Source organism: Taudactylus pleione, unplaced genomic scaffold (genome assembly GCF_031769625.1).
Source record: "Taudactylus pleione unplaced genomic scaffold, aTauple2 ptg000824l, whole genome shotgun sequence".
Lineage (NCBI taxonomy): Eukaryota > Metazoa > Chordata > Amphibia > Anura > Myobatrachidae > Taudactylus > Taudactylus pleione.
Window position 1 is genome coordinate 941,764 of NW_028285226.1, and position 22,847 is coordinate 964,610.

At 44.7% G+C, this 22,847-nt stretch overlaps 1 protein-coding gene across 3 annotated transcripts in view; it reads right to left on the reverse strand.

Annotated features, from left to right (window-relative positions):
• EFCAB14 (EF-hand calcium binding domain 14) overlaps nucleotides 1-22,847 on the reverse strand; it is a 43,384-nt gene that overhangs the window by 19,484 nt on the left and 1,053 nt on the right. For all 3 annotated transcript variants that reach the window (XM_088458311.1, XM_088458310.1, XM_088458309.1), the window contains exons 2-3: nucleotides 16,471-16,619; nucleotides 1,346-1,491 (exon numbers count right to left, since the gene is read on the reverse strand). In XM_088458311.1, coding sequence (XP_088314437.1) covers nucleotides 1,346-1,491; nucleotides 16,471-16,619 — 295 coding nt within the window. The remainder of the gene's footprint in view (nucleotides 1-1,345; nucleotides 1,492-16,470; nucleotides 16,620-22,847) is intronic.

Genomic DNA, 22,847 nt, shown 5'->3' on the forward strand with positions numbered 1-22,847 from the left:
GCTGTGTGTGCGCAGTGCGGCTTGCAAGCATGCGCAATGGCCGACAATTGCCCGAGCTGCGTAAATATCGGCATTATGCAAATCTCTGAATCAGGCACTGAGTTTAGAGTGAGGCATTGCGAGGAAAGACTCTCACCATCAGCTACTCACCTGCTCAAAATGTTGACAACAAGGTCGACAGTTATGATGTCGACACTGTTAAAAGGAGGAGGAGCAGATAAGGGTTCGGCACAAGAGGGAGGGTTAGTGGTAGTGGGGATACTTATCACAATGCCAAAGGATCTGAGGTCTGACCCGGTCACATGACCACCGGACCCCAATAGACTCCACTGGAACAACCAGGGCAAAATGTTGGAGTTTCATCACTGTCTACATGATCAACGTCAACATTATGACCATGTCGACATTCTCACATGATGATGATGAAAGTTGACATTATGACTGCCATATCTAACCTCACTTCATAACTAACTTGTAGCACTACTCAGTCTAGCATGAAGGGTGGAGAGGACAGACTCACACAAACAGCTACTCATCTGATATACAAATCTACACTACATGCCCCATTAACAGAGTTGAAGGTGAGGTGTGGAGAGGAAAGACTCACACCAGTTACTCATCTACTGATGTACGAAGAAACACTGCATGACTAACTGTACACAGGGCCTGATTCAGAGCTGAACGCTCTGACCAGAGCGCTCGCTCTGAATCAGGGCCCTCCTACCTTTTTTGGAGCGTCCTCATGGACGCTCGCATAGCTGTGGATTACCACCCACAGCTTATGCGAGCGTCCATGATGATGGTCGCGATGGTCTTGACCATCGCGACCATTGGGCTTGCGACGGAGACCCTGCGGTAGGGTCTCGCTGCCACAAGCCCTGGAGTGATTTTGGCTCTATCAGAGCCAAAATCACTCCCACTGACATCACTAGTGAAGTCAGTGGGGCCGGCTTCAGACGGTAGGAGTTCCCATGGGAACGCCTCCGTCTGGCAGGCACGCCCACCAAAGGGGGCGTGCTGTCAATCAACATCGACAGCACGCTCCCTTTGGTGCGAGACCCGGAGCAATGGAGAGCCCGTAGCTCTCCGGGTCTCGCGCATGCACACGACGGAGCTCCTTCCGTCGTGCGCATGCGCAGTGGGGTACATCGACCCGCTTGCGAACGTACTGCCGCTCACGAGCGGGTCTGAATGACCCCCATAGTCCAGGGTGAGGTGCGGAAAGGACAAACACACACCACAGCTACTCATCTACTGATGTACAAATTTACATGACTAATTGTGCAGTATTAACAGAGTCTAGGGTGAGGCATTGAGAGGAAAGTCTCACACAACAGCTACCCACCTGCTTATTCATCTCTGTGATATTTGTCCACAGCATATTTAGACCCAGGTCCCCATTCGCAATTTCATCCAGCTGTTTCTGTTTTACAAGCAAATCTTCATTTATTTTTGGAAGCTCTTGTAACGAATTCTTTTGACTGGACTCCACTAACATGGAGGAAAGAAAGAAAATACATTTTACATTAAGTGTATTAATATGAACTTCCATTATGTGACTCCCATATTATTATTATTATTATTATCCTTTATTTATATGGCGCCACAAAGGTTCCGCAGCGCCTTACACAGTACATAAATGAGCACACAAGAAAAACAGTTAATAGTAATACAAAACAATGCAGGACAAGGACAAGGTTATAAACTCAGCTGCAAAACACAAGCAGCAGGACATGAGCAACCAGGTGGTAGGTGCCATTGTAGGGAGTTAGGAGTAAATTATACTATAAGTAGGGGGAGGAGAAGCACGTGAGGATGAGGGCCCTGCTCGTGAGAGCTTACATTCTAAAGGGGAAGGGCAGACAGACAGGGGCGACACAGAGGGGTAGATAGTGAAGAAGGAGCATGGAGCAGTGGGTTAGGATATGTGCTGCGGAATGTGTGTGTATAAGACGACCTGATGTTATGTAAAAATTAAGTCCTTCATACATCTATCTCTATGATAGAAAATAGATTGTTTGTGTTATTTACATGAGAGATGTACAAAGTAAAGTAGAAGCACTTTAATTTGTGTGTTACATTTTAGCATCTATATACAGCCTGACAAGAAATGCAGCTATTATGGGACTGTCCCGCCATCCTAATACAGTAGTGACTACTTTAGTTCCAGCTGCTGGGTGCTATGCCATGCTCCTGTGAGTGGGTGCATCTCACATGCTAGACCCACTCACAAAAGGGTGCAGCCATACATGATGTGGTCCCACAGGATGTTGCAGTACCCGGGCCCAGAATTTCTCTTGGCAGCCCTGGAGGTGACAGACAGAACGAGGAGGGAATGGGGCTTAGTAGTGGGGTAACAAGACCATGGAGGGAGGTGGTTGAGAGTGGAGGTATAGGAGAAGTGGGGGAAAGAAGCAGAGGGTTGGAAGCAGACTGATGAGAGAAAAAAAGGAAGAACAGCAAGTGGAGGAAACAGGAGGGGGAAGAGAGGGACGGATAAAGTAGAGGATTATGTGGACATAGAATATGGGGGTTGTGTGAAGTAAGGGTGTTCATGCTGTGGACAAGGTAATAATTGAGATGTAAACTGGAGTGGAGGCTGTGAGATATAGAGTCAGTGTGATATAGAGACAGTGTAATGTGGAGGCTGTGTGATGTAGAGACAGTGAGATATAGAGTCAGTGTGGATTAAAGTTGTTAAATGTTCAAAATACATGTAAAGAACAGTGCTGCTAATGTATGAGCGCAGCTCCAAAAGTGATATATAAAGGAGAGGTATGTGAGTAGTGGGTGCAGGAATTAGTTTATAAACAAATGATTAATGTGGATAGATGTGACACAATTGGAAAAGGCAATACAAAATGAATGAGGACAAAATTACAATGTACCCGAGCTGATCCAGTCCAAAGTGTTCTGATCAACAAAGATCAATCAACAAGAGCAGCACACAGACAGGGGAGCACTTGCAGTGTCCAAGCAGTGAGTGCAGTAAGTAGTTGCCTGGATACAGCAGTAGATGTTGATTTTGTTCATTCACATAAGTATGTTGCTTCTTGTTGTTCAGAAAGTGTTCTGGTTTTGAGTTTCGTTTTCCTCCAGTTTAACTCCAGCGTAACTCCGACTTAGTTATCAAATTGTATTTACACTTATAATCAGAACACTTTGAATCTTAACACAGACTATGGCAGCCTCCGGCTATGCAGCCTGTGGGAGCAGTAATATCTAAAGTTACAAACATGTGTCTCTGTGCTCACTGATTGGGACCCCACCCCAAAAGCTCTAACACACACTAAATTGGGATGCAATAAAGTCTAAGATAAACAATTTGTGAGAAGGGGGAGGCCAACACAGATTCACAATACATTCCTAACTTCCTTTAGATAAATTGCTCTTAGTATAGCAGTAGTTGTAATTTACCCAGTATAAATTTTCAAAACTGTGCTGAGGCAATCACTAAAACAGCATCTGATGGGAGCAGTAGTTGTAATTTACCCAGTATAAATTTTCAAAACTGTGCTGAGGCAATCACTAAAACAGCATCTGATGGGAGCAGTAGTTGTAATTTACCCAGTATAAATTTTCAAAACTGTGCTGAGGCAATCACTAAAACAGCATCTGATGGGAGCAGTAGTTGTAATTTACCCAGTATAAATTTTCAAAACTGTGCTGAGGCAATCACTAAAACAGCATCTGATGGGAGCAGTAGTTGTAATTTACCCAGTATAAATTTTCAAAACTGTGCTGAGGCAATCACTAAAACAGCATCTGATGGGAGCAGTAGTTGTAATTTACCCAGTATAAATTTTCAAAACTGTGCTGAGGCAATCACTAAAACAGCATCTGATGGGAGCAGTAGTTGTAATTTACCCAGTATAAATTTTCAAAACTGTGCTGAGGCAATCACTAAAACAGCATCTGATGGGAGCAGTAGTTGTAATTTACCCAGTATAAATTTTCAAAACTGTGCTGAGGCAATCACTAAAACAGCATCTGATGGGAGCAGTAGTTGTAATTTACCCAGTATAAATTTTCAAAACTGTGCTGAGGCAATCACTAAAACAGCATCTGATGGGAGCAGTAGTTGTAATTTACCCAGTATAAATTTTCAAAACTGTGCTGAGGCAATCACTAAAACAGCATCTGATGGGAGCAGTAGTTGTAATTTACCCAGTATAAATTTTCAAAACTGTGCTGAGGCAATCACTAAAACAGCATCTGATGGGAGCAGTAGTTGTAACCATATTGGTTAAATGTAGTGTTTCTCCTAACCCTAAGCAGACATGAGGGAGGGAGGATAGAAAACAGCATGGAAGTACTTGGACAACTAAACCAAAGAGGACTTAAATGGAGACTCCACATTTAATCAACATAAAGGATCATTTAGGTTTCCCATATAAGGCGCACCCACATTGAGGGTACATGTTGAAGCCCCATCTCTGCCAGCTCACTGCACATGTGAAAAAAAAAAAAAGGAGGATATATGTTAAATCTTTTTCTTCGACTTCATAGGGGACACAGGGCTCTGTGTATATCCTGGAGAGGGGGATCTGGGCACCAAATAGTTACTAAATTTCTTCCCAGCAGCCACCTGGCTCCCTCTCCACTATACTCCCCAGAGACATGCTGTGGCATGCATTTTGCAAAATGGCTGCCCAGCATCTCTCTATAGGAGGGGAGAGAGAGATATCAATCACAATGAGTCAGTCTGTCTAAGAGCAAACGCTCCAAGGTGCGCAAGGATGGGCAAACAGGAAAAGCCCAACTCCCCCTGTGGGTGTGGACCCCAGGGACATGGCATTCTCCGTTGCCAGCGGTGTCCTGTTAGCCGACACCTTGGTGGTCTAGTTTATAGAATGTGGACACCCAGTACCAACACCGGCGGTGTTAAGCAGAGTGCCGCTCTTACCTGCCCCCATCGGCTTCCGGCTGCGGGCTCCAGAAGCAGTGTGTGCTGTCCCTTCCCAGAGACCCGCAGCCGAAGTCACCGACCCAGTAGCCGGTGCTGCTGCCATCGGCGCTGGGGTCGCTGGGGCGGCGCTCTATAGGACGCCCTGCACTGCCTGTTCTATTTTATAAAAAAAATAAGATTAGAAGAATAAATAAAACAGTAACAGGGGGCCACTTAAAAGCAGCCCCCACAAAATGGCACCCGCTCCTGCTCGGAACCAAACCAAAAAAAGATTTTCCCTCTCCAGAATATACCCAGAGTGATCTCTGTGTCCCCTAGTGGAGAAAGAAGAAATAAAAGTTATTTGTGTGGGGAAAATATGTCCATGCGTAAACACGCGGCCCTTTGCTTCTCATGAAAACAGACAGACAATCTCATGCCTACACATGGGCACAATACAGAAAGTGGTTCCTGGTCTGTCCATATCCTCCACACTGTGCAAATTCTGCACCTCTGCATTCTGTGTGATCTTGGCTGCAACTCAACATGCATACCCAGTTATGGGGGCACGTGCGCACACACAAAAATCCAAATACATGTAATTTAATAGACATTTTGGCCATAATAAAAGTATGTACTTTTTTTCTGTGTGTGGATTTTTACACACACAAACACAATTTCATATAATGCAATGACAGTGTACATACCGGTATATAGTCAATTACTAAAGCATATAAAACAATGTACAGAAGCATACATTAACAAGACAAAGCATAATGCAAACATATTATTCAGGAATGAAAAATCCACAATTAACCTACAGGAATATGGAAGGTATATTTGGGGGTATCAAAATACAATATTACTACCTTCCCGTATGAGACATGATATATAATAATTTAAAGATAAAAATTAAAATGAAGGTTTTCTCAGTGTTAAGGACTATGGTTGTTAACCTCGTGATACAATAATGAGCAGAGAGGCTTTCACAGAAGAGCCAAGGGTATGTATATAGGGGACCCAGATGTTAAAGAATGTTTCTACTCTATAGTCTTTATCAATGGACATCTCTAGCCCAGTGGTTCTCACTCTCGGTTCTCAGGACACAGTTCACTTTTTCCAGGTCGCCCAGCAGGTGCCAGGGTATATAACACAAATGCATTCTGTGTGCATATTGGGGTCCCATTCCCAAGATATTTCATTATGATATACATATATTCCAAAATACGGAATATTCCGTTAGCCAAAATACCCCTGGTCCCAAGCATTTTGGATATGGGAGACTCAACCTGTAACAGCCAGAATTTTTGCACTTCTGCACAGGCCCACATACAGTGCATCAGGTCTGCTCCAGATTGTGTACATTTAAAACAATTTGAGTCCGAAGAGGCACCTATCAAGAAACGCAATTTAGGTGTTACATATGAACTGATCATGCATTACTGCATATGTGGTTGTTTACTTAATCTAACAAATGAGTCAAGGATGTCTTCTAACGATATATCGGGGAACTCCCCTTTCCATTTGGATAAGCCTGTAAGTGAGCTTCTCCAAGTTGAGTTGACTCTTAACATGGGTATAAATGTACGAAGTTGAGCAGTCCATTGACAAACAGCGACGCAATTTGATAATGTAGACAAAACGTTAATAAAACTATAAATTTGGTAGTAAGCAAACAGTGGTAGAGAAACATGTGGATGTGTCTGTTATAATTGATAATAGATCAAGATACTTTACAAATCTTATTATAAGAATTGATGAAGCAACCGGAGACCCTTATGGTACCAAGAGGTAAAAACATTAGATGCAAAACCCCTGTCGATTCCTACATTGTGATTTAAGGGGAGAAAAAGAGAATAATTAGTGGAGACACCTATCCTGGTACGTGTCAGCCTCCAGGAGGTACAGGTGGTAGTTAATAGTAAATTCTGAGCTATTTGTGCAGGAAACATTGAGGGTCGCACATGCAAAAGGCTTGTAAGAGGTATATCAGGACTCAGAGCTTGTTCTAATGCAGTATTGGCAAATTTGTCTGTATCCCTTAACCAAACCATTGCATACCTATAGTTTGCAGCTAAAGCATATGTACACAGGCATGGCAACTTGACACCTCCCATAGTGGGAGACTGACTCAATTTGAATAGGGATATCCTAGCCTTTTAATCTGCCCAAATTAAGTTGCTGATCGCTTTATTTAATGCTTTTAAATCTGTATCAGATTAACAGAGGCCGCATCTGTAACAGGTACAGCTGCCATGGGAAAGAGATCATCTCAATCAGGTGGCATCTGCCTAAATAAGATATCAGCAAGTGTTTCCATGCCCTGGGATCTGTCAGCATCTGGCGAATTAGAACAAGAAAAGTTTACTCTATATAGATTAAATGTATTAACCGGAATATTTATTCCTAAATATTTCAAAAAGGTAGAAGTAGCCCATTTCTGGGGAATTAATCCAATTCCTTCATTCTGCCTTATGTAACGGAAGAGCCTCAGTTATCTTCTCATTAATCAAACATCCTGACATTTTATGAAAATCCTGTAATATTTTAAGAAGGACAGGGAAGCCACCTGGGGATTTGTGAAGTATAACAAAAGATCATCCACATATGCGAATACCTTTACTTTATGTGAAAAGATTTTTACACTTATAAAAATGCCATCCAAGAACAGTTTGTTGATGAACAGTGCCTTTTCCAGCATGATGGAGCACCTTGCCATAAGGAAAAAGTGATAACTAAGTGGCTCGGGGAACAAAATATTGAAATTTTGGGTCCATGGCCAGGAAACTCCCCAGACCTTAATCCCATTGAGAACTTGTGGCCAATCATCAAGAGGCGGATGGACAAACAAAAACCCACAAATTCTGTTTAGGTAAGAATGGGCGGCCATCAGTCAGTATGTGGCCCAGAAGTTGAGTGACAGCATGCCAGGGCGAATTGCAGAGGTCTTGTAAAAGAAGGGTCACACTGCAAATATTCACTCTCTGCATAAACTTAATGTAATTGTCAATAAAAGCCTTTGACACTTATGAAACGCTTGTAATGTTACATCAGTATACCATAGTAACATCTGACAAAAAGGTCTAAAAACACTGAAGCAGCAAACTTTGTGAAAACCAATACTTGTATCACTCTCAAAACTTTTGGCCACGGCTGTATATAACTGGAATGTTGTCGTATTCAAACTATTTATAGTAAGAAATGCCATAGGGTTTTTATACAATGTTCTAAAATGAGTGACAGAATTGACGACAAAGTTCCTGAGCTGCATTACCCTTAACAAATGCACCCAAGATACCCCATCAAAGACCTTGTCCTCATCACAGCTTACAAGGAGAGTTTGACCTTTTTCCAAGGAAAGCGATTTTGTCAGAACCGCGATTAATTGCCGCATATTATGCACCGATGATCTGCCTTTAACAAAGCCTGTTTGTGAGGGATGTAATCATTTAGGCAGTAAGACCTGCAGACTCTGTGCTACACACCTATTAGACATTGGGCGATATGATTGCACTAATTGAGGATACTCCCCTGGTTTATGTACAGGTTGAGTCTCCCATATCCAAAATGCTTGGGACCAGGGGTATTTTGGACACTGGAATATATACCGTATTTTGGAATATCTGCATACCATATTGAAATGTCTTAAGAATAGGGCCTAAATCTAAACACAATGCATTTATGATTCATATACACCTTATACACACAGCCTGAAGGTAAATGACCTATAGGTCATTTTATACTTTATTTTTAATAACGTTGTGCGTTAAACAAAGTTTGTGTACATTGAACCATCAAAAAGCAAAGGTTTCACTATCTCAGTCATGCTAAAAATATTCCGTATTTCGGAATATTTGGATATGGGATACTTAACCTGTAATACTACAATACAGGAGAATTCAGTTATACAATGACACCAAATGTGGTGTTATGTGCGGGGATAGTAATTTGTAATACTCTGCGCACAGCCCATCTTGTTGAGTTTTGACATTAGTTTGTATTGTTAAAACCTCTTGTTCGGTAACCGCTGCTATAAGGGAATCTGGTCAGTTAAGGTCTCATTGAGGAACCGCATACCAGGGGCCGGATCATCCGAGGGTGCCGAATATAAACATTCTAGAAAAGCAGCAGCTATCTCAGAGGTGCTGTGTATCTCGCCAGTTGGTGATGCAAGTGACAATATATTGGTGGTGTTCTTATAACATTTTACTACATTAGCCAACAATTTACCTGCCTTATTATCCCATCTGAAATATACATTTTTCTTTTTTAATCTAGATAACATTGAGCCAAGATATGAAAATGGAGGGGGGAAGGAAGGGAGGCGGAAAATACAATAGAAACATATCTAATGTCTCCTATTTAGTGAGTAAAACCAGTAGAATAGAAACACAAGGAAATATAACCACAGCAACAGTATATATCTAGGGAACATTATATACATATCAAAACTGAGTAAAGGGAATTGAAACAGATACTCGCGTTAGTCAGTCCACCGAATCCATAGGAGACGTGGAGACCCCAGGGAGAGAATCCACGAACGTTTTCGCAGAGTGTGGGGAGTGGAAGAAGTGCTGCTTCCCTGTATAGTGCACTCAGTTTAGCCGGACAGAGCAAGGCAAAGCGCAGTCCAGCATTGTATAGAAGCTTACAGACTGGGGCATATTAGCTACTTGGTACGAAAAGTCCTATAAAAGTCATAATTTGTTCCCTTGATAAGCAAGACCATTGGATTGATAGTAGGCATCAAGCAGACAAACTTTATCCTCGTAGTTAAGTTTCATATTGATCGGTAATCGGTTTGTCGCACTGGCCCGATTCTGTGTACACGTTCCACCAACAGGGATCCGGACACTGGTGAGCAATTGGGCTTTCCAGGGAGCCAGACAAACTAATTCCATGAGATCTACTTGTATGACTGATTACGGGAGGCCAATTATTCTTAAGTTATTGCGACGGTTGCGATTTTCTAAATCTTCCAGTTTTTCCTAGATAGCACTTAGAGCTATTTCTTGGGTTTTAATAATATTTTGAGCTTCTATAAGATCATCCTCTACATTAGAGATGCGTTGTTCTGCCTCTTCCATGCGGGTATTGTGTTCCTTTATATGTGACATAGCCGACTCAATTGTTTCTTTTTAAGTCCAGCCAGTTTTTTATCCAATAGAGGAGGTGATAAATCAGAGACAATGGCAGCGGAACTCAATTTGCTTTGATCACTAATACTATCCAGGACATCGGGCCAAATGTAAGAGTGTGAACAAATGCGTAGGGGTCCCCTGTATTTTAAGTACCACCACAGGGTTTTTGGTAATGGAAATAGAGGGGACAAAATGAGTAGGGGTCCCCTGTATGTCCCATAACTAGCACCAGACTCTCTAGCGGGGGAATAATACCACAGCCAGAGAAACCCTTTCACCAGGCCCCAAGGCCAAAGCATTAAACCGGACCGCTAGTCCCCCTCTCCAGAGCACCCCAGGCCGGGCCTGATAGCCCGGGGCTGTCCCCGGCATCCCTTGGTCGGTGGGTGTTAGGTTTATAGTGTAAATGTGTTTAAATAATAGAAGTAAAAATATTGTATTTTGCAGTAGAACTACAGGTCCCAACAAGCTCCCCCTGCATGCTGGTATTTGGAGAACCACAAGTACCAGCATGTGGGGCTGGTACCTGTAGTTCTACTGCAAAAAATAAATATTTAAAAAAATGACAAGACACATCGTGGCAGTACAATTTTATTTAAACATGCATGCACACACACACACTGTGTCACACATACTCACCTACAATCCCAGTAGCCAATCACGTCCCCCTGTCCATGTTGCTTAGCCATGTATTTATCCATATGCAGTACAGCAAGCCGGTATATATCACTGAAAGAACTTTATAAAGTGTGTCATGTCTCAATTACTGCCAGCAGTGAAGTAGCACAGATCTATTAGAAAGCTGCAATGTGTCATAGGGAAGAGGCTGTATGAAGCTGTGCAGCTCGTACGCTTGTGTAGCCCTTATCCAAGATGGCATCTGCTGACAGGAGTGTACTTTTGGGAGACCTCAGAGTAACGTGGCACCAAACTACAGGAGCCCAGAGAGCCTCCAGAGGCTGCAGCGGTAGGAGAGTGGCCCGGCCAGGCTGATGGGACCCAAGCAGGAGAATCAGGAGAGGGTAATTGCGGAGGTGGAGAGCCACGGCCAGACTCTAAGATGGCAGCCGCCAGTGAGTGCACACCAGTGTGTGCCTACTCCAGTGCAGAACAGCATGCGGTGGAGCCGGGGAAGCTGCGCGCTTTGTCCCGCCTTATCTCCGGTCCCTGCTGATGTAGGACCTGGATCCTGGGGTCTCCGGGGGTACAGGGGTGCTCTAAGCAGCCAGGACGGGGAGAGCTCCAAAGTAGCGGCAAGTCAGCTTGGCCTGCCCACCGGAAGTCCTAGATTACTACTTTTAACACACAAATAACCAGCACATGTTCATATCCTATCATATAAATGTGGATGTCATTAATATTCCAATTCTATGCCACTGACAACTCATACAAGCTCCAATGTGGCCCAGCACAGGGACATTAATTAGTAATCGCTCTCTGTATGCAGGTTATGATCCACCCAGGACACCTATACACAGGAACTCTGTGGGAAAGAGATGTGGTAATCTAAAAGTTGGCATTTTTTAACTACTTGTTTCCCAACCATTAATTAGTATTTTTGGTCACAAAGGAGTTGCCATAAAAAGAAGATTAAGCATAAAAACACATGGCCCCCATCACTCGTATACACTACTTAGTCCTGATTACAGTACTTTGTACACTATTTGCTAATTCATGCACTGTTAACGACTTGGTAGAATATTAGCAAATTAATATGCAAAATTCAGGGAAAGAGTACACAATCACGGGAATCGCTACACGTGGAGAGATGCGCCAGGCGTCTCACGCCACATGGCGCAAATAGGATCGGTGTATGAGGACATGTTTGTGCCTATGATCTCCATGCACAAATAAATACAAAAAAAAAAAACAGAATAAAATGTCCCTGCCACCCCCATTTTCTGGCCCACCCAAACTGCATCATCCACGGATACATTGTGCAACCGAAGGAGCATAAAGAGTCTTATCAAGCTTATTGACTTGGTCAAAATATGTGATTGGATGTGTCCTAACCTCTGAAACCATATTTCAGGCAATGGGATTAAATGTCCAAGTTTGGAACCCTGGGAAACTGGAGAGACTTGTGACAACATAAAATACTTAGGCCCGTATTCAATTTGAGATGAAAAGTCTAGACCTTTTCGCCTGCTGGACCTTTCGCCTGTTTTACAGGCGGAAAAGTATCGCGCGCGTGCCCGATTATCTCCGTATTCAATTTCATAGGATGCGTAAACAGGACCCGGCGAAACTGGGAGCGGCGAAACAATTTGGGAATTTTCGTAAAAACACCTTATCACCCCCCTAAAGATGTCCAGACATGGGGGATCACTGTGGGTACCCCCATTTTGGGTTTTTAAATAGCCGCGGCAGGTGCATAAATGCGGCTTTGAGAAGGTGATGAAGAATAGCATTTAGAAATTTTTTGGTGGGAAAAATAACTATGCCCATCAAATTTGGGGTACATGACAATGGGTGCAAACATATGTTTAAGTCCATAAAATGATTTTTTTTTAATTCTTCAAAAATGCACTTGCCGCTACTACCCGCAATGAAGAAAACACCTGCCGCATACTTTGGAACCCCTCTGGATTGAATTTAGCTATTTTAGAAGTGTGTTCTCTATTATTTTTATTTTAACCCCAAAATTAAAAAAAATAATTTGGGGTGTCCCAAGTTTTTTTTTTTTAACTTTTTTTAACACATTGTTTTTAGGTGGCATTCCCAGAGGTGCAGGCTATTTTTTTAAAGCCTGAACTCCTAAACCAAATTTCTGCAATTTTTTTCGCTAGCTAAAGACTGGAGAAAACGGATCCCCGTTTTTTTTTACAAAGACACACCTGCGAAAAGTCTTTGTAATTGAATACGTGGATAATTACAATAGGCGAAAATGAGGTCATCGGCGATAAATTATTGCCGATAGTGGGTTTTCGCCTATAATTGAATACGGGCGTTAGACCTCCCTTAGATGTATGCTTGAGTAGGCACTGCATCTAGGATCTACCGCCCACCCATATAAAATGAGAGATCAGCTTTTGGAGCTCCATAAAAAAAAACTAGTTGGGATTTTAAGTAGTAGGTTTGAAAAAGGTACAGAGGTTGGGGTAGTATATTCACCTTGACAAATGTGATCCGACCGATCCATAAAACTAGAAGTCTGTTCCATCTGACAAGATCAGCTATTATGGTCTCCATCACGGGGATGGGAAGAGGGACCATAAATAATTTATCTAAACTTTTAATGGAAATATGCAACAACCAAGTGATGTTCAGATCTAAGACATCAGTTTTGTCTGTATTCATTTTGTTGTTAGAGAGGGTGGCGTAAATTCGGATCAGGTGGGGAGGTTAGGAAGTGAGGTCATGGGGTTAGTGTGAATATACATGGTCAGTATATAATGTCGTTTTGTGGTCATGCAAGTAAAATTTGACCCACTAGATATTTTAGTTAGGTCTGACCAATGGTAGGTATCGGGCAGACCAAGTGACTATAGAAACTTGAAATGTAAATGTTGCTAAGATGTTACTGAGATTATAATGGATGCATTATGGTCCAGCTAGCATACAATTCAAAAGTTATCCTTCCATAACCATTATGGACTAATGCAAGTATGGCCCAATTTGCATTATCAGGCACAATGCTGGTCCTTTAACCCATAGAATTTAAAGTGGCAAATTAAAATGAACCTGGTTTTTCCTTTTTAAATTGTTGCTGCTTTAAATCTATGGCCAGAATCTGTCCGGGTCCTGCAACTCGCAGTCCAATACGGAAGGGCCATTATGTATGATATCAGAATATAAAGAATCCAGCTTGGTGTGGAACAAGTTACAGGATCCTAAATACGGATTTATGGGGACGATCATAGATTGGAAATGCTGCAAGAGGCGCTACCATATTATAGAGCGGAGATAGGCAATGTCCGGCACTCCAGCTGCTGTAGACCTATTCACCCCAGCATGCCCTGACAGCAAAACGGTCATGCTGGGATGTGTAGTTCCACAGCAGCTGGATTGCCGCACGTTGCCTACCCGAGACAGTAAAACAACCACATCTCCTGGTCTATGTTCCTGTAATGCAATCTTTAATGTGAAAAAGGTTTGGATATATAGACACAGATACACACACATATGCCCGTCACCCTATAATATTGCCTCTACTTCCATCAATGACCGCTCCCAATGAAGGCATTGTTCTCCCCTTATTTTGCTGCAATATTCTTTGTACAAAGTCTTTTTATACAATACCAATTTCAGCAAATACGACTGGCAAAGCCTGGGCTGTCACAGAACGTCTTTCAGCAGAAGACATTACAGCTTCGTATTCCACTCTGAGAAGCGGCACCACAGTGACCCTGCTCTCTATACAACTGCGCTCCCTGTCCCGTGACGGGCAGAGTCAGGGCTGCCACAGAACACTCTCCAGCAGAAGAGATTACAGCTCGGTCACGCACTCCCACTTCCCGGGGCATGACACATTCGCCTACCGTATTGTGACGCGCTCTCACCTCCAAGAGGATCTGCACAGAGGACCTACTGGTATGACATCTTCTAGATTTTGGACTCAAAACGTGAGTCTTCAGCAGTCCAACATATCCCTCAGATAAACTAATGTGAGCCTATTAATGAATGTAAAACCTTGACTAATAAGGAAATATTTATACAGGCATTTACTAATCTTGTGGGTTATATTATACATGCTATTTGAGAGTTTTGCTAGTTTTTTTTTTATTTTTCAATTTGGCGTTTGGAGTCCTACACATGTGTCCTTACACATCTTTGCTGCAGCCACACTAAAAAGCCCCTATCGGTGCCCCAGGTCCCTTGAGACTCTGCTAGCACCAGGCGTCTTTTTTTGCCAAAAATGCATCTAATGCTGCCCATCCATTAGACGATTAAGTTGAGCGATTGAACAATAACGATCGTTCAATCGTTTGCAAAAATGTCTAAAACGACCAGCGATGCGCGTGCCCACTGGTCGTTTAGACATCTATCATCGTGCAAACATGCTGGTCAACCTGACGATAACGTCAGGTTCAGCCTGTTACCAGATGATTGATGGGCCTGTACTGCACGACTGCTCGTTCAGTGTAGGATTATCACAGACATAGAAACGACTGCACGATTACAATGTCGTGATCGTGCTGTCGTTTCTACGGTCTGCTAGTGGATGGGCAGCATAAGTTGTGATGCGATACGACTTGGACGCACCAGTAGACTGTGCTGGGGGAAGCCAGAAAGTCAGCAACTATGTTCTTCAAAGTCAGAAACAGAAGATGAATGATTAACTGATGTACAGATGTGTTCGTGCTCATCTAGCCTCAGTGCAGTGCGGTATGCCTGGCGTGAATGAGTCGACCGGTCCGTGCAACTCTGCTAGCATCCAGCCACAATGCCATCGCAGACTCTGCTGAATAATTTCATATGTGACACCTGTATATCTGCGTGCCACGGAGTCTCTGAATCTGTATACGAAGTGCTACAATGTAGCAGCCGCAGCATTTTTCATCCCAAGTTCTGTTGTGCTTCATATACAGACTCCGGTGTACACAGATGTACAAGTGTCACATATCACATTAGTCAGCACAGTCTGCTGGTGCTTCCTAGTCACATCACATCGCAACTTAGACGCATTTCCGGAAAGAAAAAAAAAAAAAAAGACGCCTGACGCTAGCAGAGTAACAAGGCAAGTTGCTCTGCGGGGCAAATGGAGCCTATATGTATGAAGACATATCCGCAGGTCTACAAAAATATATAGTCCTTGTTAATACAGCTATGAGTCATGGAGGATTTATGTATTGAAGTAGAGACGGGTTTCATAATTGCCACTAGATATGGTCGCCCTGGCACCATCCTTTACCCGCATTTCTAGTTGGAGTGGCTGACAACCCTGGCAGCATCCTACTCTCACATCACCCCGATTTCTCTCTGCTGGGTTCTTCACTTACGGCGATATGCCACTTTATGCCCTCTGTGCTGCAATATTGTGTTTATATGCCACGTTTTTCACCTCTGGCTCTCCGATCTAATTAGAAGCTTCCTTTCTGCTTTGTCCTAAGGAGTTTATGTTCGTCCTGTATTATTCTGCATGTTTGGTTTCTGTAATGCTGTCATTGGTAAATATTAACTTATTCAACTAAAGAAGAAAAAGAAACCCTTAGTGCCTAAGCTTCTAATTTATATATATATTTTTTAATAAAATTAAGTTAGCCTATAAGTGGAAATGTAACTAAATCTATATAATAATCTTGCACGGTCTGTCCCATTTCAGTCATTGGACGTACGGACGGGGCTAGTTTGCGGTCATAGGAGCGCGGTGGTGTTGGGAGAACTCTGCATCGCCGGTTACACTAACCAGCGGTCATGCAAATGACAGGTCAAAAATGTACTGGTACTCATATAATGTATAGCAAACATAGTCATACCATAAAAACAATGTGTGCTTACTTGCTTTGTACTGTTCTTTAAGTGCATCAATGTTCTCCTTTAGGGCCACCTGCATCCAGACTAGACCAATACAAGTCACTGTGCATGCCGTCAGTACGATAAAGCCACAGAAGGGGTAACAGACCTTGCAGCACTGTAGAAGCCCCACCCTAGTAGAGAGATACAGAACTGGTTACACAATCTCAAAGCAATGCTTGGAAATTCATTTAAACTTAAAAGATCAAGAGCTATAAAATAATCCTCAGAAGAGCAAACCGAGATTACATGCCAACTTTTCCGTAGCCTTAAGAAATGCCTGGGTACAGCAAACCTGTGGTGTATAAATTGCAGGTACATTTCTTGGTCTAGGGATTGTGGCAAAGTACAGTTAAACACGTCACCAATGTCACGTTCCAGGGTTGCCATCACGGACAAGTGGAAAGATAAAGAAAGGATGTATTTAGAGTATTGAGTTAATACACAGAATACAGCTCGGATAACATCATTACTAAGTACAGTACAAACAGGATTTTTACACGTAAAAATCCTGTTGTCACTCTACTATGTATTATGTTTTTTAAGTTGTAGTGTTATATGTTTTTCTTAAGCGGTGACGCACCGGTATCTGGTCACAGAGCGGGAGGAGGTTTCCTTCTAACAATGTCCCGCTCTAACAAGCGCACTGAATAAAGGAAAAAAAAAAAAAATACTAAGAGCTATCCAAAACATAGCTTACCCAAGGCACTAAATAAAAAAACTGGGGTCCGCTGGAGGTGGGAGGGGTTAGAGGGGGCGGAGCTTAACTACTATTTAGCGCCTATAATCCTGTGACGGGTCCCTCTACCCACTGTCAAAATATGCAGTGTCCCCCAGATCAGTTGAAAGAGGAAAGAGCTTAATTTGCCCAAGACTGAACTTATTGTCTTCCATCCTCCTCGGGTTTCAACCTCTCCCTCAGGGGAAGATGTATGAAGGGGCGTTAGGGGTAAAATAAGTAAATGCGCACGTTATGTGCTGCAGCTACCGTTTCCCGGCATGTAGTAATGTAGGGAAGTGATCAGAATGACAGGAGCTCTACGCGCCCCTGTCATTATCGGCAACGCTATCCCTGGGTAGGGCACCAAAGTTGGGAGGTAATGCCGCTATCGATTTTGACAGCTGCAGTTGTCATTGCCGCACCACACAGCACAGTCCCTGGCTGTCGTTCTGACAGCCAGGGATTGTGCATACAAAAAATATATAACACAACATAACAGGTCTATATAATTAAATAGATTTTTAAATACTCTTTAGTTACTTCTGTTCGGCTATTATTGCTAATTTATAGGGATGTATAATTGTGTTTAATGTGCAGACTCAGCATCTTTTTACAGTCTGATTACCCTATTATTTTATGAAGGAATAAAAGGTATATTTTAAACAAACATTATTCATTATAACCCTACATTTTATAGAGGATTACTTAAATCAGTGACCCGAAAAGAAGGAATTTCTTCTTCTCTAGCCTTTGCTAGTTGTTTTCTTATACTTTATTCCTGGGAGCACCGCCAACTATAATACATTATACTAAACAGAATGTCACTAATGTACAGCAAAAGTTGGTTTAATATCTAATTGTATTAATCCTGTGCAGGATCATTCTATACTTTTCTGTCACTTTCTAATCACAGCATTGAACAGAGGGCTCGATTCAGACCCGCTCGCACGTAGCGAAAGTATGCAAATCCGCGAACGCACGGCAAGGCATTAGCACGCCCACTATGTCTTGGCGTGCGATCGCGGTGTGTATGCAGACGCCCACTTGTGCACATCATCTCCAGGATGTGTATGCAACCATCGGTAGATCGAGTACCATCGGAAGCGAATGCAGCACTTGTGGTTCACCATACCCTACCGCAAGCACTGCGAGTGCTTCAGTGTGTAAATCAACCATGTGACATACTGTGACGCTGCGTCTTAATTATGCACGCCTCTGAAACGGCGTTCAGACGCTCAGGCACGCCTGCGTTCGCACCACCAGTCCCCCGTTTCCATCTACCATCCCCTGTCACTCATTCTGGTGAGCAGTCTATGCGCAGCGAGCAAACGCTCCCTGATCGCATGGACTAGTTCGTGCACGCACTGTGCGATGCGTACGGATGCGTAGATTGCAAACATCGGCAGGCTGCGTGCGAACGCAGCCTAGCGAGCGGATCTGAATCAGGCCCAGAGTTCCAGCACAGTTAAGAGGCTGATTCAGTGCAACAGTTTTACCAAAGGTATCACACTTTAAAAAAAAATAAACTTTGCTCCCAACTCAGAACCAGCTCCTTATTGTGAGCTTTGGCTCGTCGGGAGTCTAAAAGACACAGAAAACCAACAACCCACCAGCTTGCAGGTTCCCTTACGTTGCCATCTCTGCAGTAAGACCAAGATCCCGTCTTAGGCCCGTATTCAATTAGTTTTGCGTCCGCGATAAAGTTTAGCCTGCCCGACTTTTCGCAGACAGTGTGTTTTGGACGCGGAAACTTATCATGCGCGCCCCTGCTATTCGCCATACCCAATTACAAACCACGCAAAAACGGCAAGCTTCAACTTCAGAACAGGCGGAAAGTGCGGTCAGAAATGGAGAAATCAGCCTGAACCCCCCAAAAAGATGCAATAACATTGGGGATCAATGTAGATGTGCCCGAATAGCCCTAATAAATCTATTTGGGGTATTTAAGTTGTTTCAGTAGATTCTTATTAGCGTCTTTGCACAAGTGGTGAAGAATGGCATAAAAGTAGTATTTTTTGGTGACAATAAGTAGTCCTGTATAAGTTTAGGGTACATGAAAATGGGTGCTAGCATATTTTAATGTCTCTAAAGTGAAGTTTTAAAAAAACCTGAAAAACGCACCTGTTACATGCACCTGCAATCCTAAAATCACCTGACCCATCCTTACAGACCCCCCAATAAGTCTATTCCGCTAGTTTCTATGCTTGTCCCCGCACTTTGTGCTTTTTCACCCCCAAATTGAAAGTACTTTTTTGGGGTGTTACGTTGTTTTTTCAGGATTTTTTGACAGTTAGTTGTCCTTTGGGGGGGGAGGGGCGCTGTCCCAAGGGGTCTGGAGTGGTTTCCCCACCTTTGCACCCCAAAATATAAATGTTGCACTTCTTTTCTCCTGCTATTCCGTGTCAAATTTTTTTCGCCTATTACATTGCATTGACTTTCCGCGTAGGCGAAAAGCGGCTGGAATTTAGTACAGCGACAAGTTCCGGCCACTCGAAAAGCCGCAATCGGCGATACTTTTTAGCGGAAGACAGCTTTTCGCGTCTAATTGAATTCGGCCCTTGATCAGCAGATCATCCAGTTCGGGCATGAGGGTCACCCTCATGGACCACAGACAGGCAGACATCACTGTCATTAACTTTGTGAGCATCCTCGCCACTGACGCCAGGCTGAAATCTAGACCCCAAAACTGAACATGAACTGCAAATCTGAGGAGGCAGTGGTGTCCCAGACTGGAGCATCCTTGATGCCCATGTATACCGTAAACTCCTACTGCTCCATACAGTTTATGACAGAACTCAAAAACGTTATCTTGAATGGTCTCCTCGAAGCTGAATTTTTAGGGACTTCAGGTTCAGAATTGGCCAAAAGAATTCATCCGAATTCTTAACCAAGTAGAGATGCGAGTAGAACCCTAACCCTGTGCTCTTCTGGAATGACTATCCCTAAGGTGGTACAGGACTGAGTGACTTCACACAGGGTTGTTTCATCGATGCTGTCACTCTATACACAATGCTGCCGAGGAAGCGTCACGGTTCCTGCACCCTGATACCCTTTTCCATCTTTCAGGGTGTCTGGAGAGGCACCCCGCTATATAGAATGGTGGAGGGCACATTCCTGGCACCTATATTCTAAGCTCCCAGTGTGCCCACAGGGCTTGTTGTGCGATATGATGATGTCATGTGCACCAGGGGAGTATGCTGGCCCAGGGAATACAGGTGCCCTGCTACTGGCGGTATTGGATTAATGTAGAGAAGAGCCGCTATTTAAACAAGGTTGGCACGCATAAATTAACACCAAGGATATATAGAGTTATCTGGGATTATTATTATAATATGGAATGTTTAACAATCTGTGACTGGGAACGGTTGTTGCTAGATCCAAGTTGAAGAAAGGACCTCTGACGTCACAACCACGTGACTGCGACAGCAGGGCCAGTCAGCTACCAGTGTTACTTTCAATGTGGGCATAAAGGGGAATATATAAATCTGTGGCGAGCGAAGCAAACCACCGTGCCCGAAGCATGGGGAGCATTGCGAGGGGACACTTTTGGCCCCCCGTTCTGTACCTTGCCCCTACCCCTTTTGTCATGAGTCACGTGGATGTGATGACAGAGGTGCTGTACAGCACCTCGTTCTAGACCTAACCGTGAGGGGTCACCTACCTCCTGCAGTGGAAAGTCAGGATAAGCAGGCACTGAGGGGTCACCTACCTCATGCAGCGGAAAGCCGGAATAAGCAGGCACTGAGGGGTCACCTACCTCATGCAGCGGAAAGCCGGAATAAGCAGGCACTGAGGGGTCACCTACCTCATGCAGCCGAAAGCCGGAATAAGCAGGCACTGAGGGGTCACCTACCTCATGCAGCAATAAGCACGCAGTGAGGGGTCACCTACCTCATGCAGCCGAAAGCCGGAATAAGCACGCAGTGAGGGGTCACCTACCTCATGCAGCCGAAAGCCGGAATAAGCACGCAGTGAGGGGGTCACCTACCTCATGCAGCCGAAAGCCGGAATAAGCACGCAGTGAGGGGGTCACCTACCTCATGCAGCCGAAAGCCGGAATAAGCACGCAGTGAGGGGGTCACCTACCTCATGCAGCCGAAAGCCGGAATAAGCACGCAGTGAGGGGGTCACCTACCTCATGCAGCCGAAAGCCGGAATAAGCACGCAGTGAGGGGGTCACCTACCTCATGCAGCCGAAAGCCGGAATAAGCACGCAGTGAGGGGGTCACCTACCTCATGCAGCCGAAAGCCGGAATAAGCACGCAGTGAGGGGGTCACCTACCTCATGCAGCCGAAAGCCGGAATAAGCACGCAGTGAGGGGGTCACCTACCTCATGCAGCCGAAAGCCGGAATAAGCACGCAGTGAGGGGGTCACCTACCTCATGCAGCCGAAAGCCGGAATAAGCACGCAGTGAGGGGGTCACCTACCTCATGCAGCCGAAAGCCGGAATAAGCACGCAGTGAGGGGGTCACCTACCTCATGCAGCCGAAAGCCGGAATAAGCACGCAGTGAGGGGGTCACCTACCTCATGCAGCCGAAAGCCGGAATAAGCACGCAGTGAGGGGGTCACCTACCTCATGCAGCCGAAAGCCGGAATAAGCACGCAGTGAGGGGGTCACCTACCTCATGCAGCCGAAAGCCGGAATAAGCACGCAGTGAGGGGGTCACCTACCTCATGCAGCGGAAAGCCGGAATAAGCACGCAGTGAGGGGGTCACCTACCTCATGCAGCCGAAAGCCGGAATAAGCACGCAGTGAGGGGGTCACCTACCTCATGCAGCCGAAAGCCGGAATAAGCACGCAGTGAGGGGGTCACCTACCTCATGCAGCGGAAAGCCGGAATAAGCACGCAGTGAGGGGGTCACCTACCTCATGCAGCGGAAAGCCGGAATAAGCACGCAGTGAGGGGGTCACCTACCTCATGCAGCGGAAAGCCGGAATAAGCACGCAGTGAGGGGGTCACCTACCTCATGCAGCGGAAAGCCGGAATAAGCACGCAGTGAGGGGGTCACCTACCTCATGCAGCGGAAAGCCGGAATAAGCACGCAGTGAGGGGGTCACCTACCTCATGCAGCGGAAAGCCGGAATAAGCACGCAGTGAGGGGGTCACCTACCTCATGCAGCGGAAAGCCGGAATAAGCACGCAGTGAGGGGGTCACCTACCTCATGCAGCGGAAAGCCGGAATAAGCACGCAGTGAGGGGGTCACCTACCTCATGCAGCGGAAAGCCGGAATAAGCACGCAGTGAGGGGGTCACCTACCTCATGCAGCGGAAAGCCGGAATAAGCACGCAGTGAGGGGGTCACCTACCTCATGCAGCGGAAAGCCGGAATAAGCACGCAGTGAGGGGGTCACCTACCTCATGCAGCGGAAAGCCGGAATAAGCACGCAGTGAGGGGTCACCTACCTCATGCAGCGGAAAGCCGGGATAAGCACGCAGTGAAGGGTCACCTACCTCCCGCAGAGGAAAGCCGGGATAAGCACGCAGTGAAGGGTCACCTACCTCCCGCAGAGGAAAGCCGGGATAAGCACGCAGTGAAGGGTCACCTACCTCCCGCAGAGGAAAGCCGGGATAAGCACGCAGTGAAGGGACACCTACCTCCCGCAGAGGAAAGCCGGGATAAGCACGCGGAGAAGGGA